At 35.8% G+C, this 25746-nt stretch overlaps 1 protein-coding gene across 1 annotated transcript in view; it reads left to right on the plus strand.

Moving 5' to 3' along the window:
- Window positions 1-25746, plus strand: part of KCNH8 (potassium voltage-gated channel subfamily H member 8) — a 174688-nt gene that overhangs the window by 114557 nt on the left and 34385 nt on the right. The window contains exons 8-10 of the mRNA XM_058832431.1: window positions 15464-15661; window positions 20313-20512; window positions 22287-22536. Coding sequence (XP_058688414.1) covers window positions 15464-15661; window positions 20313-20512; window positions 22287-22536 — 648 coding nt within the window. The remainder of the gene's footprint in view (window positions 1-15463; window positions 15662-20312; window positions 20513-22286; window positions 22537-25746) is intronic.

Raw genomic sequence — 25746 nt, forward strand, 5'->3', positions numbered from 1 at the left:
TGGATAGACATGACAGAATACTTGGTATGAAATTTGAGATAGAAGCTTGGTGTTTATTCTCCTTTTCTTATATAAAAATTATCTTCACTATTAATGATCTTAGATCATTCCAGCTTTGGCCCTGTACAACATTTCCTTCTGCTAAAGGATTAAAAGCTTGGGTTTGAATGTGACATGAGTACTTTTTACTAAATCTAAGCATTAAAATACATTTTAAAAATACAAAAAATAATGATATTTTTAAAATGTGTGCTTATCAGTCTGCTTCTGAACCCTCTGAGACTCATGTTCACAATATATTCTTAGCAACACTGGTAACCAGGAACTTAGTTTAAAAAAAAAAACAACTAAACCTGAGATTTTGTGTGATCACAAATCTCCAGGTAGTGGGGCTGCCTGAAAAATCAGCTAACAAAGGACACAAGGTAAAACTGTAGTGCTAAGGAATGATCAGGTTTTGGATGCAGATAATGGAAATGTTTGGTGCGTGCAAGTACGTGTACCTACTTCTGTATTCCAGACCTATCTTCTGGAGTTTGTGCTTGGACCTACATCAAAACAGCTTCCAGTGATTTCAACAAATGTTCAGCTTATGAGGAGCTGGTACTAATGAATTCCAGCTGGAGTCTTGGGAAGGGCTGCAGCTGGCACCTGCTCTCGTGCTGTCTGGCAGATGGCAAGGTTCGGCACAGGTGCCCAGCACGCCCTGGTCTGCTTTAGTGGGAACAGCAACTCAGTTTGTTTTGTGGCACTGTAAGAACTAAGTGAATCCTCCTCACTTGGAAATTTCCAAGGATCTCAGCCAAGGGAACTGTGTTCTACTGTAAAATATTGGTCTGGTTTCACTGCTCCAAACACACATCCATCAGGTTAGAACTGACACGTGTAGATTTATAAATCCTTGCGCAGAACAAGAAAGAACATTGTGCTGACTACACTGCGCAGCACATCGTTCTCTAGCAGCGATCAATTGTTCACTTCAGTCTGTCATCTCTCTACCTGAATGTTTGATTTTAATTTCTCTTCCAGTCTGCTTCTTTATGTTCTTGATTATAGGCTTTCTTCATTTTTTGTCATTAGTAATAACAGGACCTGTTCCTCTGGAACGATGGTCCTTTCTGGCTTTGAAGAGGCATCTTTAAGAAAAGGAATTTTTAAAATATACTTATGTCATGCATGAGTGCTGGTATCTTCAATTCAGTAAAATAAATTTCAATTCTCTCTTGACCTGGGATACCTGTATTGAAGGTCCATTGTTGTGTGGACTAGAAATACTTGTATACTCACCTGTCTAGTTTTTTGGTGTGGTTTTTTTTTTTTTTTTTTGTGGAAGCCAGGCTGAATATTTACTTCTAATTAATCTTTGAAGGATATAGTTGATGGTTACCACTCTTGTGAAGTATTTTGGGTGCTTTCTTGCAGCACTATATGAAATAATTAGCCCCTGGAGTGTCTTTTAGAAATAATAAATAGGAATAAACTAGACAAGCAAAAGAAGATGATCACTTTGAAGCTATGAAACTTTTTAAAGTACTCATCCTATGAATGACTATATACAGTACTTATTACATTGCACATACTTTGAAAAAGACAAGGATATACCAAAATTCTGAAGCATTACACAATGATGAAAAACTCTAAAGCAGTTCAAACAGAAAAATTTAATCGCAGGTGAATATCTAACATTGGAATGCTTTTAAACAATTTTATTGGTTTTTTTGATCCTTTAAAGTTTTACTCCTCTGTGAAAGTAATGCTTTTATTGTACACGCAATGTGTACATTTTCCATTATTTGTTTGAGGTTCACAATATCTAGCCTTGCTAGAACAAATATAGACAAAATCATTAAAATTATGAAGAAATTAGAATTAATGTACTATGTATTTCAAAACAACCAAAAAGTCTTTATTATCCAGTCTGCTGGATATCTTATCTGAATGATGAAAATAATTCTGATGTAAAATACAGGCCAAATTTGGAGAAGATTGTGGTGTGAAATATTAATGAAAGAATTTTTTTTTCTCTAATTGGGTTAGAATTTTGAATAAGGTAGAAATGAGAGAAAGTTCATCTGGCTTTTGAAGAAATCCTATTTGCAGATAAACATAGGTATTCATTATTTTATTACAATAATAGCAGAGGCACACAGTATTTTCTGTCAGTCTGTTAGATTGGACACAGAGAAATTTAACTGCTGCAAGGGAGTTTTACGTGCAAAACTGTAATCACCAGAGCACATGTGGGAAGTATGTGTGGAAACCTGTCAGCACATGGTAAAGACCTACACTTACAAATTAACACCTTGGAAGGCTTATCTGAAACCCTGGCCCTTCTTTTTTTCCTGATTTGTATGTTTTAATATACATATTATGTAACTAAATATAAACCATATATCAATATACTTTCTACAGCAGGTTTTCTTTATTAAAATCCCTCATTTCAGACCAGTGTATACTAGACCTTGTCAGGATTTTAAACATAAATATATATTTTAAAATATTCATAGAAATTAAATTTGTGGAAATTATTCCATTTTCTATTTGTAAACCCAAACCAGTATTTTTGAGGTGCAGGTGTGTGAAACTAAAATATCATTAATTGAGCTGAACTGAAACATTCCCTTTGCATTTAGATTAACATCAATTTATATTTTAGCTGCTCTGAGCCTTAGTAAGTCTTCCCTGCTGTTCTTTCCTACAGGCTCAGTTCCTTGATTAAACTGTATTTTCCTTTACACACCGTACTTTGCCTTCTGATTGAACCATTTTAAGCAATCACAGAATACCCCAGGACTGAGACACCTTATTGGATTTGAAGAACAGAAAAAATACCAGGCATGAAAGTACCTTATTAAATAGAGTGTGAATATTTAACATAATTATTAATATATTTCCAAAATTTTGTAACTAGTAAAAAAAGTTTTGGACAGTTTTTTAAGTCAAAGGTAAAAATCTGGAGTGTGGACGAAGCCCCTGAGATTTGACAAAGTGTCTAGCTGCATTGAACCACAGATTACCCAGGTATCATTTATTAATTGTACAAAGCAGTTTTTATCTCAGTGGAAAAGCTGTATCTGGAGCAGTTTTTGCAACCATAATAAAAATTATCAGTGCAACGCTTAGAGGAAAAATCTGCCTAGCAAACACCCCAGAAGAGGGGATAGTCCCAAGAGGTAAAATAATGCCAGGATCTTTCCAAATGGCTTCTGTAACGGGAACACCAGAGAGCATAATTTATTGCAAGTTGAAAATATTGTGCATAGAAGCTCTGTCCAATAAATTTGAAGTTACATCAGAATTTTTAATCCTCAACTGCTGTACTTGGAACTGTAGGACTCTTGGCTGCAAAGAGCCTCTGGGGTTTCTTTATACCAGTCACAGACCTGAACCAGGACCATCTCGTGCAGGAAATCGGGTCAAACACAGCTTGCTCCATCCAAGTCCTGAAAACCTCAGTTGGGTAGATTGTTCTAGGGTTACACTAGCCTCCCCTGAGAGCTTTGTACAGTTTGCTAGAACATTAGTGTCTCTTACACATTGGTGTAATAGGAAGTTCTGTTAGGACTTCTTAGAAATTTCTACTTCTGTTTTAATGCTCTGGCTTGGCTGTTTAAACAACTTTTCAATCCAGTTTAAACCCACAAAGCCTTTGCTATGTATTTTGAAATCTTTCCAGCAGCTGCTTCAACAGGTGATTGGAATGCCTCTCAACCCCATCATGTAGGTAGAGATCCTAGGATGCTAGAATGTCATGCTGCTTTCCAAAGACATCCCATAACGACTAAAATAGCTTTTCTTTTCTTTTGTAGCATAAGCATGCCTTAAATTTTTAATCTAGAGATGTCCTTTGCATATATTCATAGTTTCTATTTATTTATCCTTTTTTCTCTGCCCTTTACCAGTGCAGGTGCTTGATAAAAGAAGGATTTTCTGCTGCCAGAATAGAAAATCGTTTCTGTACAGAAAAAAGGAAATTATTCAAAAGTCTTTTCTTTCCAGTCTCTCTTCCTGTACCCTGGAAAATATTTCTATTCCTTTTGTACCTTCAGGTGACAGTGCTTAAAGTTACCTACTAACTACCTTCAGCCAAAGAAGCCAATGTGAAGCAGTGAGAGTGTGTCAATGAATTCTGCAGCATGTAAAGTTTTACACAAGCCACATGCTGTAAAAGTAATTACGCTTCATTATTTTAAATTGTTTTTCATTGTCAGGTTTAAGAGAGCTGGAGATAAAAATGCTAATGCTTAGGATTCCCTTATGTCACACACTTCAAAAAGACCTGTCATGTCTGCAGACACAGATGTATTCTTTCAGAACTGCATCAACTTTAAAAACATAGCATGCTTTTCCATCAAGACACCATCTTTCCTCTTTACTTTTTACTCTTTCTTTATATCAATCCCTTATTACACTGCAAATTCTTAGGGTTTTTTATTATTTTTAGATATAATCTAGAGTAAAATATCCCCTGATGTTGATCTCCCCCACATAAAAGCCAAATATGTTTGGATCTAAATTTCCTTGATTCAAGTGGCACATAATAAAAAAAGGAATTGAAAATGTTACTTATGTTGTATAATCAAGGAAAAAAAAAACCAAAACAAAGCAAGAGCAAATAAAGTGCTAATACCATTTATCATACAGCTGCCTGTCAGAGGCAGGTTCCTGTACAGCACAGTGGCTTCTTAGATAAGGACACGGAGAAGAATATTTAGACAATGCTGTAAAATCTATGGAACAAGTAAGGAGAGGATTGTAGCAAAGGTTAACACACTTAGCTGTTATCTAACCAAGCATGGATATTATTAATATAGAAGACAAGGAGAAATGGATGTCATGTAGGCTGCAGCAGTCTATACTGACCCAAACTGAACTCCATACTGTCATTTTCATCTCCTGTGTGATTATGCAGGCCAGTCGATGGAAATCAGCACGGTTTTATTGCAATTCTGCAATTAACCTTTCATTTGCAGTTAGACCTACAAAAGGAAACAGTTTGTGTTGTGGTTTCCGCCCCTGCTTTAAGGCTTCTGCCCCTGTTTTGCCAAGCTGGGAAGACTGCATTTGGACAGGTAGTAGGTGCTGAAAGTTGATTGAGTTTCTGGAGTGGGGAAGATGGCAGGAGAGGGGAAAGTACCACCTGTCAGGGACCACTTCTTGCATTACTCAGATTTAAAAAGCGGAGTCTGGAAGTAAATAGCTCTACTCTTGCAGACTACTCACAGTGAGAATGAAAATGTAAAATATGTGTAGCATATTGCACTGCTTTTCTAAAAAATATAGTCCTCTTGATATCTTGCTCTTGCAAAAAAACAATACTTTTTTAAAAAGATTTTTAGATATTTATTGCCACTGTCATTGTCTCCATAAAAATTTATTTACAGATTCTGAGTCAGAACTTTAATATATTAATTCTTGGGACTGAAAAATTGTCATAAGAACTGGAAGACTTTATTACGCATTTCTTTGATGGTGAAACCTGAGCAGGTGAGAACAGCAGGGTAGAGGTGAGATTAATTATGCCATGCTGCACACATTTAGACACAAAGTTTTGCTAGCAACTTTAAAACTTACATTCTGCAAGGCTTTGTTGTGTGGAAGATTTTGGCATACTTTGATAATAAAGGCTTAATTTTAAATTCATCTGTATTGCTTATGGAGGAGAGTGCTTATTTCTTTAAAAAGACACAAATAGCTTGTCTGTAGTAGCTCAAAACCTTTTTGGCATGACTTGGATTCCAACAGATAAAGCTGCAGAACAGATTCCTAACTCTTTAGCTGACACCATAAAAAAACCCGTCATTACCATAAATTTTATTGCAGGAACACCTGGGATGCTACTTATGGGTCAAGGCCCTCTTGTCTCCATTGCTGAATTAACACAGGATAAAAAGGCTGCTCTTGCCCAGGAGGATATTACAGTCTAAATATAAGATAAGAGAAGCTCTAACAGATGGGTACAGACTGATGGAGCACAGGGAAGCAAAGAGGGCATAGATGGACGTGCTCTTTGCACTGAGTGGACGACCAGCACAAATGTGTCTAATTCCAAACTTAGCTGCAAGGCATTTAATAGCCTGGAAAAGGACAGTAACAGCCAGTTTGTCTAAGGAGCAGTAATGTTAAATACTGAAACTCTTTCTGCAGTGACACTGTGAGCATTTCCTTAAAGATGATATTCACATGATTTATATAACTCTGATTATGGCCTTACAATTTTATTTCTCAAATAAACCTATACATTTAGATTTGTATGTTTTACCTTTAATCTAAAACTTAAATTAACATTTTACTGTATTACAAAAAAATTAGTTAATTTACTTACACTGCTAATTTTTTTAAGTGTAAGAACCCTAGGAAAATATACCGAGGAGAACAAATCAAGATAATTTCTTAAGAAATGAAAAGGTGTTTTTCTTCAACTATGTTAATGTCATTAAAGCTGTTCATAGACTATTCCTAGTAAAAATAAAAATTTGAATAAAAATAGTTAGCTGTATTAAATGCTTTGCATGTATTCTCTGCTACAGCCGCAGAGAGTTGATATTGAAAATTTCCCCATCTTTTCCTTTCTTTGGACCTGATGATCTCCAAGGTCTTTTACAATCTAATTGATTCTGTGATTCTGTGATTCAATGATGTGGGGAAGAAAGAGTAAACTGCCGACTTGCAAAAGCAAGAGGGATTTAAATCTCACACATATTCAAACACAGCCATCTGACAAATTACTGTTGAGAAGAGCTGTACTAACTTATCACAGAGAAGAGTTTCAAGAACATTCCTTTTCTAAATTTACTGACTCTTTGATAAATGAGGCTGAAAGAAGTTATGACAGGAATGCAGGTGCACTGACCATGTACACTGGAGCTTCCTTGCAAAAGCAAGTCTAAATGTTTAGAGAACTATCATAAAATATCAAGAGGAATGAGTTCCTTGCAGGCCTGCTGAGTCAGCTCTAAAAATCCTTATACATAGCTCTTATATGTAATGTAGACAGGTCTCTGCCTAGGAATAAATGTATCTCTACTGTAAGGGGAACCTTTATTGCATTATAATGTGAGACTGGTACAGATGTATATTGGAGTCTTCCTCATAAATATGAGGAACAGATCTCTGTGATTTTTTTAGTCATCCACAGAATACCAGAATGTCCCAGAGATGCAATCTGCAGCCTCATGAAGGCAGTAATGCAGCATTGGGGTGGGAGGGACAACTCATGCAGAGCCTTATGGAGGTGATAACCCCTGTGTTCCTGCAGAGCATTAGCTGGCTTTTGGAGACTGTCTTGGAGCTCTTCCCAAAGGGATATCTCCCCCCAGTACCACTCCTTTCTTTCTTTCACCAGAATAGACTCTACTTGTAGGCATGAAGTAAACTCCCTGGAAAGACAATATTTTGCCACATGGTGGATAAGAAATGTAAATAACTAAATCACATGAATTATCTACCAACTTTAAGAAGCATCTAGGGCTCTGACTGTCAATCTTTATCTGGGCTGCTCCTCAGGGATTTCTTACAGTAGGAGAAAATGTAAAAGCTCTAAACTTTATTTTGCAGACAAAAGATAGACATCTAGAAATTTTAGGATTTAATGTATCAACTATATTAGATTATAATTATATCTAGCCAGTTAGATTCAGGCTAGAAATGTTCAGGGCTTGAAATATGTGAAAATGTTGGAAATTCATGTACACTGTGTTTCTTAGAGTGTTTATCTAGCATTTTGCATTAGGTGGAAGATATGTTGAACTCCAGACTATTCTAACTTTTTGCTAACTAAATATTTTAAAACATAGCTTTCCAAAATTGTTTTCTAATAAAATGCAATAATTTAAAATATTTAATATCAGACCTTTTGCTCTACTATTTTTAAGCCATGAACGTGCCCAGGAGTTACCAACCAGAGGATTTGGATATTGCACTATAATTCTTACGGTGCCTTCACTGGGGTGGATTGCAAGTTTCCCTTAGGAAGTATCTCTCCTTGCACTTATGGCTTCCCAAAATAAAAATGTAAATTATTTAATAGACCACACCTTGGTGATGACAAGAAATTACTTCCTACAAGGAAGTTTTCCCCAAATCTCAAAAGTGGCATCAGTTTTGCCATGAGAAAAGAGAAATGCTACTTTTTTATTCTAAGTAGTGAGATATGTAATTTAGAGTTGAATTTTATCAGATAATTGGGGCCAAATTTTCAGGTTTTCAGCACTTCTGTGAGCTCATCTGTGTTTCTTTGTTATAAGGAACATTGCAATTAGATCTTAGATTTTTTGTTTGGTTGGTTTTTAATTCCTTGATTGAGCTCCTCTTCCTACTGAAACTACTTAGTTCATTGAGTATTTATTTCACCATGAAATCTTCATTTTCAGTGAAAACAATGAGTCAATATCTTGTTATGACTTTGTCAAGTTAGATGAGTTATAGTTCTGCAAAATATAATTTTTTTATGCTCCTTTCTAAGAAAACATTCAATTAGAAATACAACAGCCATTTTATTTACACAGAGTATTAGTTAGATTTAAAAAAGAATCCACCTTTCAACTGAAATTAACTTCTGGTAGACCTGACAGCACTTAAGCTTGTACCTAAAAATGCTCTAATCCAAGAATGAGTACACATTTATTTTGAAAGCTCTATGGCTTTTGAAATTATTTTCAAAATATCTGTCTCAACGTACGTCTCTGGATAGTTAAAAACTTTCCCTAAGGATCTTGGGGAAGATACAGTTTCCTCCAGATTATTGTACCAGGAAAGGGTAAGGCAGGCAGGAAACCAGATAAGATTAAGGTAAAGAACCAGATATGAAGGTATTCATGTCACCTACCTGCCTTTGACTACAGAGGTTTGTGCATCTTGAATATCCAAGCCTCATGAACAATTCAGGAGCCTTAATTTTTACCTTTGTTTTTCTCTTCTGGTTGCATTATGTCCAAGTTCAAACTTTCTCTGGATGATGTCACAGATGCTCAAAAATCAGTGGTAAAATTCCCAATGTCTGGCAGAAGATTACAATTTCATATGATATATGTTCAAACCCTGATTTTTTAATTAGATCCATAATACAAAAAAAAAAAAAAAAGAAAAAGTAGATGTAAGGGATGTAAGGGTCTGAATTCAGCTTTATTAGTAGTGTGTTTGTGCCTTCGATTTTGGCTCATGACCAACTCTTATTTCATGTGCTAATTTGGGAAGAGATGTAATAAAAATTCTATCCAGTTTCTCTGCAATGGAAATCAAACGTAATATTTATTGAACCTATCCATTCCTAGTGTTCACCTGAATTCTAGTATGACAGTGATCCTCAAAGTTGCTACAGGTGGATCCTCATCAATAATTTTGAGATGTCTCATCATAGTTTGTTGAGATCAAGCTATTTCATATAGTCCAAGTTAAACCTGTTTCTTTCCTACATCATGTCAAAAATTTCCCTCCATAAGTTTTGAATTCTGCAGTAGGTGTTCCTTTATTCCTGTAACATTACCAGTCCTATTCATACCCATGTTATGTCTTTATAGTTTAAGGAAAAAAACCATTGAAGTCATCATAATAAAGAATATACTCTGGTAAGAACCATATTTTACAAAGCTAAAATTAGAGGTATTTTGAATAAATTATTTTGAGACTTACTTTAACATTTTTAAGCAGTCTCAGAACTTGAGAAATATGTTTTTATCTCTATCATATTTGTTTTCTTTCTCATTTTAGGTGTCCACTCTTTTCAGGAAAGTGTGTTAGCAGGATAAAGATCAAGGGAACTAGATTAATGCTAATTGTTCCTGATTGTCCTGCAGCCATTATGGTTATGTATGTTGTACTAATATTGAAATCATTCTAGTTTAAATTTCATGCTTTGCTAATTATTTCTTACTTATCTCGAATACCAGCTAATTTTCTTCAAATATAAGCCTCTTGGCCAGAGTTGTTCCTCTGTACCCTGTACTTGTTGATATATCATATAGACACACCTCTGGTTTTTTCTTACACGATAAAGCTTATTTATTGTCTTTGTTTTGAAAAGAGCATAAATTCGTGTCCTGTATTTTACTAGTGTGTAATTTTGCCATTTGAGCACATGTGCTAGAGCTGTGTTTTCACACTCTCAGAGCCTGCAACTGTGCCACAGGCTCAGGACTGTCTTGTTCTTTATTTTTGGTTTTGGCGGGGAAGAAGGGAGAAAGGTTAGTACCTATTTTTTTTTTTTTTTCTAATTTGTATGAAAGAAAAGTCTGATTCCTGTTCTACTTATTGACCCAGAGCAATAAGATCTGGCACATTTACAGTCCTCCAGAAACAGTGGTTGAAAGTATGATTGCTCTTGTCATCTCTGGGGTTCTTTAATCCTAAAACCATCTGTTCTGGTACCTGGGAGCCTCCCCTAACATGACAGGCAAAGCTCCACCACAAATCAAACCTGTAAACAAATGATCAGGCTTTGTGACAATGAAAGAGTAACAGCAATATTCCACAGGGTGAAATAGTAGGAATGGTGCTGTTTGGTCTGTTAATAGTCTGGGGGAAAACTGCAAATGTTTTAGCAGGGAAAGGTTGCACATGTCAAAAACATTTTGGCTAGACAGGGATAAAAAAGGCTTTGGAAGCTCTTATGAGGAGCCTGAGTAATCACCATGAGAACAGAGGCAATGACTATTCAATAATGCAATCATACACACAAGAAGAAGTAAAATTATTTCATCTTCTTATGCACCTTCAGATTTTGAATGTATTATATCAGTCAGCAGCATCTAGAGAGTACCCGTGCAAAATTCTTTGGAAGCATTCTTAATTAATTCTTAAAAGCGAAGCTAATGTTTTAATGTCTAATGGACGATAATTAGGGTTTGATATGGTAAAATGTATTCATTATGCTGTTATAAAAAAATCTCATCTCAAATACAATACTAACCTCCCCTCCTCGAATGAACTTGGATACATTCTGAAGAAGCCACAGAGACAGTTGAGGGAAGTGATTTGGACATCTAAAATCACAGAAACTGTAATCACAGGTGCTTTTACTTAAAAAGAAGGAAATTCACCTACTTTCTTAGTAACTGTTCTGCCTTAAGGCTTATTTTGTGGAGGTTAATACAAAGAAACATAAAGATGAATACAACTGAAAATCTTGGTTCATTGAGACTAAGAGAAACTTAGAATATTTTTCCCCCATTTAAACTGGAAATATGAGATGCTTATTTGCAGATCACAGGGTGCTGCTATGTGATGAAAGGCTGGTGTACTTTACTGTGTAAACCTACAGCTCCTGGCTGCCTGGCTCTAGATCTGAAATTAGGAGCTATCAGCAGTGATCAGGGACTACTGCAGTGAGAACCAACACAGCTCCCAGGCTACACAGTGATTTTAATTTAAAAATTCATTCCAGTGATGAAGGATCTAATTTCTCTTGTATGTTTTTTATCTTCTCCTTAATGACCCTAAACTGTTCACTGCAACACACATTAGTAGTCATATGATAACGACTTCTGCGTTGAAACTTATAATCTATTTATATCAGAAGGCTGCATGTGCTCCAGTTCAGGATATTTTCTATTAATATTTCTTTTCAGTTGAGTTGGAAAAACAAATCTTGGCCTCAGACATATTCCTTAATGATAATCCTAGCTAAAGACAATCCAAAGTGTCTTTTAGTTAACTCCAGCATTTCTCACTACACATTCTCTACTATCAGCACAGCTTTGCTTGCTCTCCTCACTAGCATGAAAAAGCCAAGTATGGTTTGGCCCTGAATGAGGTTTGAATTATGTTTAAACATCAAAAAAAAGTGATTATGTGAGAGCAGATAGGCTTTTCTATCTTCACATTTCCCCTAGGAATACTTGAAGTCCCTAAATTTGATGTGGAATCATAGCTGAGAGAAGCTCAGCCTTTGTCTCATACTTTTTTCTTTTAGCATCATCACTGCTATTGCTTTCAGACATTCAGGGATGCTCTAAGAGGCACTCCTTATCCACACCTCTTTATTCTCCCTGACACTGTAGTGCAGAATAAACCAGAGACTTCAGGCCTTTTTTTTAACTGCAAAAGGAAATGTTCCTCTTATTTTTAAAACAAGTGCTATAGTTAATTAATGCATTGGAAAATGCATCTAGTTTCTAAGTTTTTGAAGTACCAGACAGTGTTTTGGTATGTTAAGTGTCTGGCATAAAAGGAAAATCTAAGTAGTAGTATAGAATGAAGCTGCAAGTCATAGGGAGTACTGTACATACTCAATGCAGAGAAAGCACCTAGTCAGGGGAAGGACTAATTTTCTGGATGTCTAGTAAATGAAATAATGTGGTTTACATCCAGTTAAAAAGTATGTCATCCACAGAGGTTTAAATGCTTTTTTAGGCTTCTGCTGACATTTGAGTGCTTCCCAGATATAAGTAAATGAAACTCAATACAGATTCTTACAGCAATTTTCAAAGTAGCCTAATGGAGCTAAATATCCAATTCCTATTGACTTTTCCAATGGGACTTGATTACTTAAGAGCTCTTTTTCCCTTTGAAAGGCCTTCCTCTTAATTATGGTAATTGGAACTTTAAAATGTTTTCAAAGGCAGAGAGCTGTACCTAGACAATGCTAATTCTGAACCAGGCAAGATTCATAATGCTAAATTCTAGGAAGCTCGTTCTGACTACAAGGTATATTTATTTTTCTCTTCTTCCCTGAGGGCAGAAATTAATTACTCAAGCTTTCCAGAGAATCTGCTGAGAGCTGTTACCTACAGGAACTGAAAAGGAAAAGACATTAGCCGGTGATGCTACCTCATGACTATTTCCATTGGCTGACGAAAGTATTTACACACAACTGTATCTTGCCTCTACCCTGAAACTGGGGGAAAAAAAAAATGTAGTGCAATCAACAAATATGAGAAGTATAGTTGATCTGGAAGATAATGCAGCATTTTATATACTGTGGCTGAAACGCCACTTTATATAATTTTTTCAGAAGTTCCTGATTAGGATAATCTCTGCCAGCCAAAATAGAAACGTGAAGCTGTAAACATGGTCTTATCTACAAGTCAGAGGAATATATCTTTTGGGTTTTCCCTTTCAGACACACATTTTCTCTTTCATGTCTAAATCTCTAAGTAAATTCACTTCATAGCTTTTCTTTACATTGTGGGCATTATTTTAGCAATTGTTAAGACTTGTTAATCATTGCTAACTGCTGCTGTTTTAGCTCAGTGATAAGCCACATATCCTACTGAGGGGATGATTTGTCTGACTTTCTGTTATACCACAGTAGACACTGAACAGTTAACTCATCTCAAATACTGGTATCTTGGCCAGAGGTGTTTGCTAGAAATTGTAAAATGATTATATTGGTATTTTTGGTAGTATAATTTTTGTAGAACTATTGTAGAGACTTTTACTGATTGACACAATGTAGACACTTATTTTTGAACCTTGCTTTTACTAGCAGCATGAATCTGCTATGAAACTATGATGTTTCAGTAGGGTTGGATGAAAACCTTGAACATAAAGTGAGTTGTAAAGGAGAAACCAATACACATATATCTCGTAGTTAAAGAATGCAGTCATCCATCCACCTTTCCTGGATAGCACTGGAAATGCATGAAAAGTAAGAAAAATGAAAATACACAGGCTATGTATTACACACTGAATCAGTGGCTTTTAGAACACTCTGAGGCAGGAGATTTTCTCCTAAAAGGCATATCAGTTGCAGTTCTTAAAAATAACTTGTTTCAGTTTTTCAACTGAACGAATCTTGAGCTGATCTTGAACTTTATGATTGTATTTCTTAACATCAGGTTTAAATAGACCCTTTTTTTTAACTTTGTCTCCTCTCTGCCAGAGATTTTCTTACGTTTTCATTCTATCTTTAATGTTTGTGATTACATTCCCTACTAAAGAAATATAGGAATTAAATCTGCCATACAAAGGACCATGCTGCTGTTGGGGAAATGTAGAGTAATCTCAGAAAAACAGTAGTGCACAGAGGACTGGCATTGACTCAGCTAGGCTTCTTTACCCACCCCCCCCCCTCCCATTTTCTTCTATTTTCATTTTAAGTAATTGGGACCCACAAATAAAATATTGTATTTGATTAATACTATCAATCCAGGTAAAACCAAAGAGGTTTTCATATGCTTTCTTGTTTGCTGGCAAGGTAAAACATCCTACTCAGTACTGCCATTTTATGACAATGCAGACTGCTTTCAGGTATGCTTTTGACCAAATTCCCTGTCCTGCACCAGAGGAATCAGCAGGGTCATGGCCAGACATTGTTCTGCCATTACCCAGCCCTTCTGGCTGAGCTTTCTCTCTGGTGGACAGCAGGCCAGAAAGCATGGAGCTGAGCATGGGAGCAACCATGGTTCAGCAGGTTCTGCTCTAGCTGCTAAATTCCTACTGACTCTTTCCCCAACTCAACTGGAAGTGCTGGGACAGACAGTTTAAATCTACCTCCTGCTTTTGCAAAAATACTATGCAATGAGATTTCCCCCAGTTCATATTTGGATTCACTGCAAGGGATGCTGACTGAAGTGGAGAGGAGATGATTCAGTCTGTCAGGTCCCAGCTTACAAAAGGGGAACCCCCAAATAATTTTTCTAAATATAAAACTCTGTCTCTCAGGATTATTTTCTTTTGGCAGCTCTCCCTGTATACTCATGAAAGCTTTCCAATCTCCCAAGCAAGCTGTTTAACAGGCAAAACTGGGAACTCAAATAGATTTTTATCCTTCTTTTTTCCCCAATCTTGATTTTTGTGAAGCATTGTGTTTATGTAATAATTCAGGTTGTGTTTTCCAGCTGCATATTTTCTTCCTGCGTTGTTGCTTTGGAGTTGTTTTGTTGTTTTTTTCAAATATCTGAGGCAGTAGCTAATTCTGCTTTCTCTGGAACACATAGACTTGTTTATCAAAATGAAAGGAAAAATTGAATGAACAATTTAGAAAATACTTACTGAAGCATGTTTTGAAAAGTTATGTTTAGTTCTTTGAATCTTTTCTACTGCAAAAAGAAACATGTGAAAAGCTCTGAATATGTAATTACTATTATAATGATTTAGTCTTAGAATGTCAAGAAGCTTTCTAAGCATTAATTAATTGAAAGAATAAAATGATGTTGCATTGTTGCTGCCACGTTATTAGGTGAAGATTTTTTTCTTTTCAGCGACTTAATGGATTTTATAAATTATCTAATTAGACCTGTAATATGCAATTCAAAACCACTTGGTTTCAATGCAGAAATGCAATTCTTATCATAAAAATTGTACTTATCATAAAAATAAATATCCCAGAGACACAATACTTAATGTGCTGCATAAATTCCCACAGTTTAATGGTCTTTCTCTTCTTGGAATTGTGTGAAGAATATAATGTCTTTTAGGTAGATTTGTGGGGGTTTCTAGAACTGTTTTTTTAGTCTAATGTATAGTTTTCATGGTAATGTCAGTATTACTTAAAAGTAAATCTTTTTATGTTTTGTTTTTTCAGGTTGGCTTCATGAGCTAGGAAAACGAATTGAATCTCCTTATTATGAGAATAATACACTAGGAGGCCCATCAATCAGAAGTGCCTATATAGCTGCCCTGTATTTCACTCTCAGCAGCCTCACCAGTGTTGGCTTTGGAAATGTTTCAGCCAATACCGATGCTGAAAAGATCTTCTCCATTTGCACGATGCTGATTGGGGGTAGGTACAATTAAGTGTCATTTAAAACATCTCCAAGGAGTAAGAAAAAGTCAAAAGCTGAAATTTTGCTAAGTTTCTTAAAAGAAACCCCAAACAAACACAGCAGAAAGCTGATTTAAATTTAATTTAAAATGGCAAAAGAAGGAAACAACTTTCTTTATTTTGCACTAGATAAACTCTCTTAGGCAGCCATATTTCTAACCTTTTGTACACTTATGGTGATGAAAGACAAGTGTCACCCACTGAAATGCAAGTTCACATTATTAACAGTGGGAGTGGCCCAGCCATGTGCTGGGGATTTCAGTAACTTGTGGCAGACACTTTTCCAGACAGCCAGGTCTGATGTGCACATCAGCTGCAGTTTCATCCCTGCAGCAGTCCTGGGAATGCTGATGAGGGGAAGAGGCCAGCCCACAGGACAAAGTGTCTGTGAGCTGGTGTGTATCCTTCTCTGAAGGACCAGACCAGAGAAAAAGAGAGACAGGACAGAGCCAGGAGACTGTTGGGTGAACCTTAGCATAAAAATAATAAAAAAACCCATTTCAATTATCATTGATAAAAATTTAATTCAGATTTGAATCAGAATGCAATTTTTTGGTCATATTTGGAGCTCTTAGTAGCGTTTATGCTGATTACCTAGGTGTACTGTCAGAGTAAGCCACATGCTCATTCATGGTCCCATTCCTTCTGCTGAGGCACCTGCCTACAAGCAGCAGAGATTTGTAAGCCAAGACCTTTAGAGAAAGCACCAGAAGCTTTACATTCATGTCTTTATGTTCATCTTCCACAAAAAATCAGCTGTGCTATTTCACAATATGTACATAATACAGCTCAAAGATGCCACACTGGACATGAAGGATTAAAGCAAGTCACTTCTAGAGTACTCTGTCCTCTCTTTTTCTTTCTGCTGGCTTAGTTGTTTTAGAAATACTAGAAGGTATTTCTCCAGGGCTAGTCAGCAAGGCCCTGGGTGTCAGCTTTGCAGGATAGATTCTCCTGGGCAACAATAAATTGGAAATTTGACACTTGAAAGCCAGGGAACATGATGAATTACCTGTAAGGTATATATTTGCAGCATTAAGTGGTAAAAGAATTGTTCAATGAATTATTTTCATTTTCCTCGGTCTTGAAAATGAGAGGCAATAATATAATGAATCATCCAAGAATGATATAATTTTGTTTTTGACAATGTCACAAAACCACAAGCAGGTCATAAATTTCCTTTGGTGGTTCCATAAAACTGTAGTTTTAAAATACACTGTGGTCACTCTTCTTTGGGGCTTTCACTACATAAAATCTCTTGGAATGAAGGAAGGAGTTTTCATTTCTATCAAGAAATCAAAAGATCTCCTGTATCAGGCAGTGATGAATATTTAATTCACTTTAATATAGCAGAGCTTTCATAAATATAATAGAATACAGAAGTATCCTATACATTTATTTAGTCCATTTATAACAATTTCACTTTTATTTCTTGTAATATGCTTGTACATTAAATAAATTGTGAAGGACTAGTCAGCTGAGTGGAGTAAGAGGGGACTGATGACTGAAAGGTGAAGTTGCTCATAGGCAAGCAGGCAGGAGAATGGATTTATATCTGTGAGGGTCCAGTGAACAAGATATGTCCAGGTAAAAATAGCAGTGCAGGCTAATCTGAAGGTATTTTCTTGAGGAATTCTATTTTAGCTACTACTGAGGAAAGTCAAGGAAACTTGATGGAGTTAGAATGATACTGTGAAGATTGGTGAGCATGCCTTAGAAAACTCAGTTAGGAATAAAGTGATAATTTCCATGTTTAGGGACATAGCTCTTCATTTCTTAAAACCTGTTTTAGTGTATCATTTTGGCTAATATTTCATTTTAAAATTCCCTGATGGAAAGTGATGTCCTGAGAAAAATCAGTGTAAGTTTTTCAGACTTTTTGATCAAGCCATTAGTTAATGAAATTTCAGGTGTAATGGACAGAATGAGTTTATCAGTGTTTTTCTGTATCTCTTTAATGCATGACACTACAAACTGAAGAAAATGAAGTGAATTTACTTAAACCTTGAAAAAGTTGAAGACAGAAAAAAACCAGTGTAAACTTAACAAATAAATAGCAGATGGAATACCTTTTTAGTATTTACTGGCCTTTTTCCGTTAATTTTTATTTTGCATACATTAGAAATTTAAATTTTTAACAAGTCATATTCTGAAGATAAAAAATCTTGTTCAGTACAATATGTCTTCTTAAAGTTGGGAAGAAAATTTACTTATTAAAATGTAACCAGAATCCCTAGGATACCCAGGATCTGTAAAATATTAATCAGATCTGCCCTCCAGCAGGTGATCATACCAAGTTCTGTCTTGTACTCTCCATGTTCCTTCAGCAAATAATGTCTATTTTTGTATTTAAGAGATTGAAATCCCACTCTAGTAGCTCCAGTCCTATCTGGGATCAGATGTGTTCCTCTGTTCCCCAAGCAACTAAAATGTGATTTAAAGTATCTATTAAAATAAAGGCCACTTTATGAAATACAGTTCCTAGAAGTTTTGAACTTGTGCTACTTGAGTTTAGACAGAGGCGTAATAGGTTTCTTACAGAAAGTAGGGTAAGTGTATGATTATTTGATAGCGAATTCTAATGCCTGTCACAGCCAAGAATAGCTTGTCATGATGAGAAGCAGTTGCCTTCCAATGTATATAGGCAAAGAGAGATTCTACCTGAATAATAAAATTCTAGATGATATTTGTGCCTATAATAACATCACTGAGATCCCTCCACTGTCCACTCCGAACCTTGGAGTCTGATGAGGGACTTACCTCACATGTGAGTCTTATACTTGCAGTCATACACCACCTAATGCTTTATCCCTCCCCCCCTGTTTAAACTGATTACTGCATCCTTTAGGAGGTTACACTATTTCTGTAACCTATTTATCTGTGTCTGCCTGAATTGTTTCAGACCTAGCTGCCATATTTCTAATATAATATTCTGTGTCTTGGATTACACCAGTCCCTCACATTTTGTTGCTCTAGCTTCTGACATTAATGACTTAGCAATTCTCTGCACTATCATGAACACCTCATTGAAATAGCTGATTATTTTTAGAAATAAATTTCCAGTTAGGCTTACTATTCTTACTACATCCATAATCCTTTTCTTTCTGCTATTTCTACACTGCAGTTCTTTATCTGGTTTTTTTCCACTCCCTTCACATAAAGGACATAGATATTGTTACTAGCTCCTTTGTGTTTTTCTCAGCCTGTAGAAGTTTTCTAACTCTCCAAACTACAGAATCTTCTATCTCTTTCTACCAGTTAAAAATGGTATCCTTTTCTCCTCCTTTCCCCTTGTCTCTTCTCACTCACATTAGACTTCTGTAAAGTGACATACAAGGCCAACAACTTGTTTGCCTTGCTTATAAACCAATTCTTTTGTCACTCTGAGAAGCCCTTCTGCTTTCTTTCAAGCACTATAAAGACAGATGTCCCTTTAGAGGAATACTGAAGATTTTAGTAATATTTTAATAAACAATTTGTAGATGTGTACATTCTATACATCAGGCCAATACCACATGACAGACGATTTAGCTGGGATTTTTACAACTCAAATAAGCAAACGCATTTCTGCACAGACAAACCCAGATGCCCTCTGTCTGTAAATATTTCTTTAATTTTTCTTCTGGTCTTTTTATTATCAAGCCAATAAGTAATTGCAGACAAACTCCAGGATGTCAGAACAATTTTAACCATATTTGACCCTGTCAAGCAACGTAAGAAATCAAATTGTCTCTTTGACTGTTTCTTTTAACCTGAATTTCTGCTTTAAAATGTTTTTTTTCTGGCTTTTTAAAAAATTTCTCCCCCAGAATATGATACATTTTTAAATGTCATTTACAGCCTCATTCCACTACACATGGTCTCCATTAGTAATTGTTTTTATTTATATGAATTCTCTGAAATCTGTTACATGTTGTGTAGTCTCCAACTGACCATTTGAGTCTAGTTTTCATACTGATTATTAGTATCTCATTATTTTCTGAGCATACCTGCCTACATGTGTTCCTTCCTGTGCTTTTTACAAAGGCCTGTAGTGACAGGACAAGTGGGAATGGTTCAAACCAAAAGAGAATAGATTTGGATTAGATATGAGGAGAAATTCTTTACTATGAGGGTGGTGAGGCACAGGAAGATGTTGCTCAGGGAAGTTGTGGATGCCCCATCCCTGGAAGTGTTCAAGGTCAGGTTGGAAGAGGTTTTGATCAACCTGGTCTAGTGAAAGGCATCCTTGCCCATGGCAGGCTGGTTGGAACTCGATGATCTTTACCGTTCCTCCCAAACCATTCTATGATTCTATGATTCCGTGTTCTGTTTTCCTTTTCTCTTAGACAATGGACTCAATTTCATTTGATTTTTTTGCTAGGTATCCTGAAAAGATAAAGTAGTTGTTCTACCCTGTCCCATGACAGTGACTTGTAGCGTCTCAAACACCAGAAATGAATAATTATATTAATATCACAGTATTAATATGCCATTACTCAAGGAGTCTTATATTCAAAAGCTTTCTTATATCTCTAAACCTGGAAAGTTTCTCTCTGTGAAGATGCTGTGTTAAGTTTTATTGATGAACAAATCACTCCAGATTGTATGTAATTTCTATACTTTCTAGCTCTGATGCATGCCTTGGTGTTTGGCAATGTGACTGCCATAATTCAGAGGATGTACTCCAGATGGTCCCTTTATCACACAAGAACCAAGGATTTGAAGGACTTTATACGGGTCCATCACCTGCCACAGCAGCTAAAGCAAAGGATGCTTGAATATTTCCAAACCACATGGTCTGTCAATAATGGAATTGATTCCAATGAGGTAACCAAATGAAGGGGGATTTGTGTTTGATTGTTTTGACTATGAACTATGACTATGAGTCAAGGAGGGGGATAAATTTTCTTTTGTGATGCTGTGTTCGGTGTGAAGTTGCATACCAAAGAAAACCATGCCTAAAAATAAACTTTCATTATCCCAGGAAGAGGGTACATAATTGAAAAAGCAGGTTTAAAACATCAAATAATGTAGTAAAATTCAGTTGTCCATGATTCTCAAATGCTGAATAAGCATTCATCAGAAACTTTTAAGGTGATGCCAACAGAAACAATATAATGAATACTTCTGTCTTTCACTAAATAAAATATCTACATGGGGGTTTTAGGTCCTTTTTAAAGTAGGGACTATGATGCTCTTTCCTTCCTCCATCTTATTTATTGCAATACTGTAAACAAGTGATTTAGCCTGAACTTTTATGTTATTTATATCACTACATTTTTAAATATTGCAGTGCAACTTGAGAGTGAAGTCAAAAGACAGATTTCTGGTGGTGTCTGTGCTTGCTTGTTTTAAATTACTTATCCTGGTTATGTGTTACTGTACTGCAGGAGAAATAATGGCTTCTCCCTGCTGGAGTGTTATTTGAATGGAGCACTCCCTTCAGGTTTCTTGTTATCTGTGTTATAAAACTCAGTGGTCTCTGAAGATAATAAGCAGAAATAAGTGGAAATAAGAAGAAAGATTTGGGGTTTGGAACATTCTTTTCCTGATAAATTCTTTTTGTGCTGTGCACAGCACAAAGAATGGGATTTTCAACAGCATCTTAGCAACAGAAGGAGCTTAGTAAGATTTCCAAAGGTAAAAAAAATTACTTAGATGTCAAAGCTTTCCTAGATGTGGTTAATGATCACCTTCAGCTTTTGTACCTTCTGTACCTTTAGTCACACTGAAAGTGAGTGACTGCTGTAGTGCAACTGCAGCTCCTGGAGAGACCATCAGTCTTTCATTATTTCCCTCCTATGGATAAAATGCCTTGTCTGAGCCCACCTGGTCAAGCACTGGCTGATTGCTTTGTTCAGACAAACATCCCCTCAAACTGCAAACAAACATATATTTGTGGGCTTGCAGCTTGAAAGGAAAAAGTGAGACCTCATTGTTTTTTAGTTTCCATAGGTTCTTCCATTGGACGTACACCCTGTTTCTGTTCCTTTCCCACCCCTCCTTCAGTGGCCAGTTACATTATTAAAAATTAAAATAACAACAAGAACAAAAACACATTCAAGGCAGGTTTTTCTAGTTATTCCTCTTCCAGTGGTTTTACTAAAGAAGAAGTAATATTGCATATTGATGGATCCTATAGAATTCTCTGTTTTCATTGTGTATGTCACTGTGTACAATGGTTTACCTGAGCAGCCTACTGTGTTCTACCACAGAGAAGAACTTGGACAAGGTTAAATTGTTCGTTAGAGGGAATTTGTATAATGTTGTTGACCTTTCTTTCCTGATTTGTTTTGTTTTTTTTGGGGGGGTGGGGGCTGGGGGGATTTTTTGTTTGATAGTTTTGGTGAGGCTTTTTGGTTTGGTTTTTCTTGGTAATAAAACAGCATATATTGATTCATGTTTTTCCTGGAATTTATTGGTGTTAAAATTTCTTAAAATACCACATCTCATCAAGGGGATAAGAAAAATCAAAGGGAAATATTTGCAATTGTGTGACATGTGCAGCACCACTAAATCAGTAAACCACTTCTGCAAAAGTGGAAGCAAGTAATTTTACAATGTTTCTCTTTTCCATAATTTTTTTCCTTCTTATGGACAGCTTTTAAAAGACTTCCCAGACGAGCTGCGTTCAGATATCACCATGCACTTGAACAAGGAGATTTTGCAGCTCTCCCTTTTCGAGTGTGCCAGTCGTGGTTGCCTCAGGTCTCTGTCTCTGCACATCAAAACCTCTTTCTGTGCTCCTGGGGAATACCTCCTCCGGCAGGGAGATGCCCTGCAAGCGATCTACTTTGTGTGCTCAGGTTCCATGGAAGTCCTGAAGGACAGCACTGTGCTGGCAATCCTTGGTACGTTCACAATCATAGACTCTAAGAGGAAGAATGATCCCCCAGTGTAGGAGAACCTTCTCTACTAACTGGTGGCTTAGAGTGTCCCAATTGTCTGATGAGAAAGAATTTGTTTCATTTTAACCTGTAATACCTATTCTAGGTACACTCCCATTTTTTTATTTTTTAGTTTAAACTTCCTTATATTTTAACCTAAGGAGCTTTCAGTTGCCATATTGCTGGCTGTGCAATATTTCACTTCTGGTTTACTTATATTTATTCTCCCTTCTTTTCATGTAAAGAGGTACTTTCAAGCTTTTGACAAAAATTGCTGCTTTCTGCTATATTTGGTGATGGTATTGACAGCTCAAAGAACATGGGTCATCAGTTCCTAAATCTTTCATGATAATTAGTGGTTGGACAGTGCTCCCACTAATGCTCCCAAATGAAAGAAAGCAATATGAGCCTACTTTGGTTCTTTGGCACTTGCCTACGGACCCCTACTGCAGAAAAGCCGTGTGGTGAAAACCAGGCATTGTTGGCTCTGCTCCCCCAAGCTACTTCATGGTAACTGATGCTGTCTGCAGTCATCTGAGTACTAGAACTGAGAAAGGCCAGAAATTCTGTTCTAATAGATTTTTAGTTGTTGTTTGCACGATTACTGTTTCTGACCTCATTGAAGTTTAACCATCTCTGCCTATAAATTTCTCAGTCTAAGGCCTACTAAAGAAATTATCTTCAGCTAAAGGATGAATAGGCCTGTCCAGTTAATGTTTATGAAGTTTTTTGGCAAAATAAAATGTAAACTTTTACTCTAAAAGTAGAGAATTTATTTATTATGATTTTAATATCTCCTTAGACTTAAATGTTTTCTTCTTTCTAATAACTTTTAATATTCTTATAAAACTGAGTTAAAAAGAACATTTCCCTTTTTGCTTTCCTTCTTCTTTCATGGGATTACACTAGACTGTTGAGAATAGAAGCTTCTGGTCTTCTGTAATTGAATTTCCTTTATTTTACTAGAAAGCATTTGATTAGTCTTTTTTTTCAGAATATAAATGTGATGGTCTTATTTTTTTCAGAACCCTTTAATTCTATTAGATTGACATCACTCCATCACATGTTTGTTTCTAGGAAGTTTAAGAATCTCTTGATTTCATTGGATCACATAGGTCAAAGATAAAAAATATGACTTACAGTAAAACATAACCTACAGGCCAGCAAATGTTCAAGAGGTACTTCCATTGGAACTATGACCTCATTAATGATTCTATCTTCAGGCACATCTTAAAATGTTAATTAAAGCATCATTGTGTAATGGTGACAATCAAAACAGTAAGAAAGAGATTCATGGATTTCTGGGAGCAGTTAATGAAATCATAATACAAAAAACTTAAACATAACACGATGAAATAATGCTTGTTACAGGGAATGGGAGCTTCATCGTTTAAACCTAATTAACACCAGCAGAAGGTGAATGCATTAAACATGTAGGTCCCTATGAGAAATTGTATTACTGATGTCATGTAAAAATCCAAGACAACAGGTTTTTTTCCCTGACAATGCTGAGTTGCTTGCAGTTCCCAGAATATTTTATAATTCTGTCCTGAATTCTAGTGGATTAGTTTTTGTTTACCGAACCATTCTCACTAACAAGCAGTGCAACAACAACTCACTGAAATGCTGTCATTAAATACAACTTTGCTTATTCTAGACATTGTTACTTTATCTCTAATAATATATTTTATGGGAAAATATGTTTGAATATGAGTTATGCACTGTTTGAGCATATATCTTTAATTTGTTAAAAATATTAGCCATAAGTTATTTTTAAAATATTCATAATGAGAAAATTTATAATTTTGCATGTCCCTAATTTATTGAAAAACAGATGTGTCTGTGAGAAACATGTACACATAAGCTTGTTATCCAATTAAAAAAAAAAAAGAACTACTAAGAATAGCTGAAATGATTCTGTTATGTAACAAAGGTTTACATTAAAGGTAGAATCATTTAATCACTTCATTAATTCTGCAAGAAACTTCAGGTTACTACCTACAGCCTTTGCTGCATGATTTTCATTTAAAAAAAGACATATATTAGCACTACCAGATCAAATGAAATTACTTCAAAATTATAACTACAATCAAAAATCTAACATTTTTTTTCCAAAATGGTTATGCAGTATTGATACTAATACTGTTCACATATCTAAAAGTTTCTAATTAAGATGTTTAAGGATCAGTTTTAGTATAAAAAATATTCTTTCTCTTGTCCACATTAACAACCAACAATAAGCGAACACTGCCAGCCCTTTGCTTAATATAATGGAAGAAATCTAAGGAATTGTTGATATTCACTGAAAAACATAAAAGTGCATTCTTGCTTAGCTTTATGCTCTATTTTATTATGCACCAATAGATTAGTAAACAATAAGTAACATGTTGTGATGAGCAATGACAGATGTTATTGTTACCTATCAAATTTCTCTTTCCCAGATTGACCTAAGCTCGTACCCGTTCTCATTTATACTGAGATTTTTAAGAGACCCCAAGGTAGCATTAATGTATGTATATTACTAGCCAGAGAAAATCCCTCTCTACCCTGAGTTTATGATAAGTACTTTTGAGAAAGTTGTTCAAGCTCCATGTAAATAAGAAAAAAATTATTTCAAGGTACTAAAGAGTTTAAAAAGTTACAGTGTAAAACTATCCCATTTAAGAAGGTTCAGGAACAGTTGACTGCTTAGTTTAAATTACCCTGCAAGTTGGCAATTTCCTGTGTAATATACAGTTGGAATCACATGCTGGGTGGATTTTCCAATATGACAGTCTTAATTTATTATTTATTAATCACAGAATAGTGTAAGATTGAAGGGACCTTCAGACCTTCAGAAGCTACCCAACTTAAACCTGCATAGAAGAGGGCAAATTTATCTCAGATTCCTCAGGGCTACGTCAAGGCAAGTTTTGAACATCTCCAAGGATGTTCACAATTCCACGACCTCTTTGGACAGGCTGTTCCACTGTTGCTTGACATTCATTTCCTGATTTATAAGAATTTCATTTGTTACACCCTGTGCCCAGTACATCTGTACACTCTGAAGAGAAGTTTGACTCTGTTTTCTCTACAATTTTCTGCTGGGCTGTTGAAGACAGTAATAATATCTTTCCTTTGGCTTCTCTTTGTAAGATAGAGCAATGCCCCATTTCTTCAGCCTTTTCTCATAAA

Source organism: Poecile atricapillus, chromosome 2 (genome assembly GCF_030490865.1).
Source record: "Poecile atricapillus isolate bPoeAtr1 chromosome 2, bPoeAtr1.hap1, whole genome shotgun sequence".
NCBI classification, from domain to species: Eukaryota; Metazoa; Chordata; class Aves; order Passeriformes; family Paridae; genus Poecile; species Poecile atricapillus.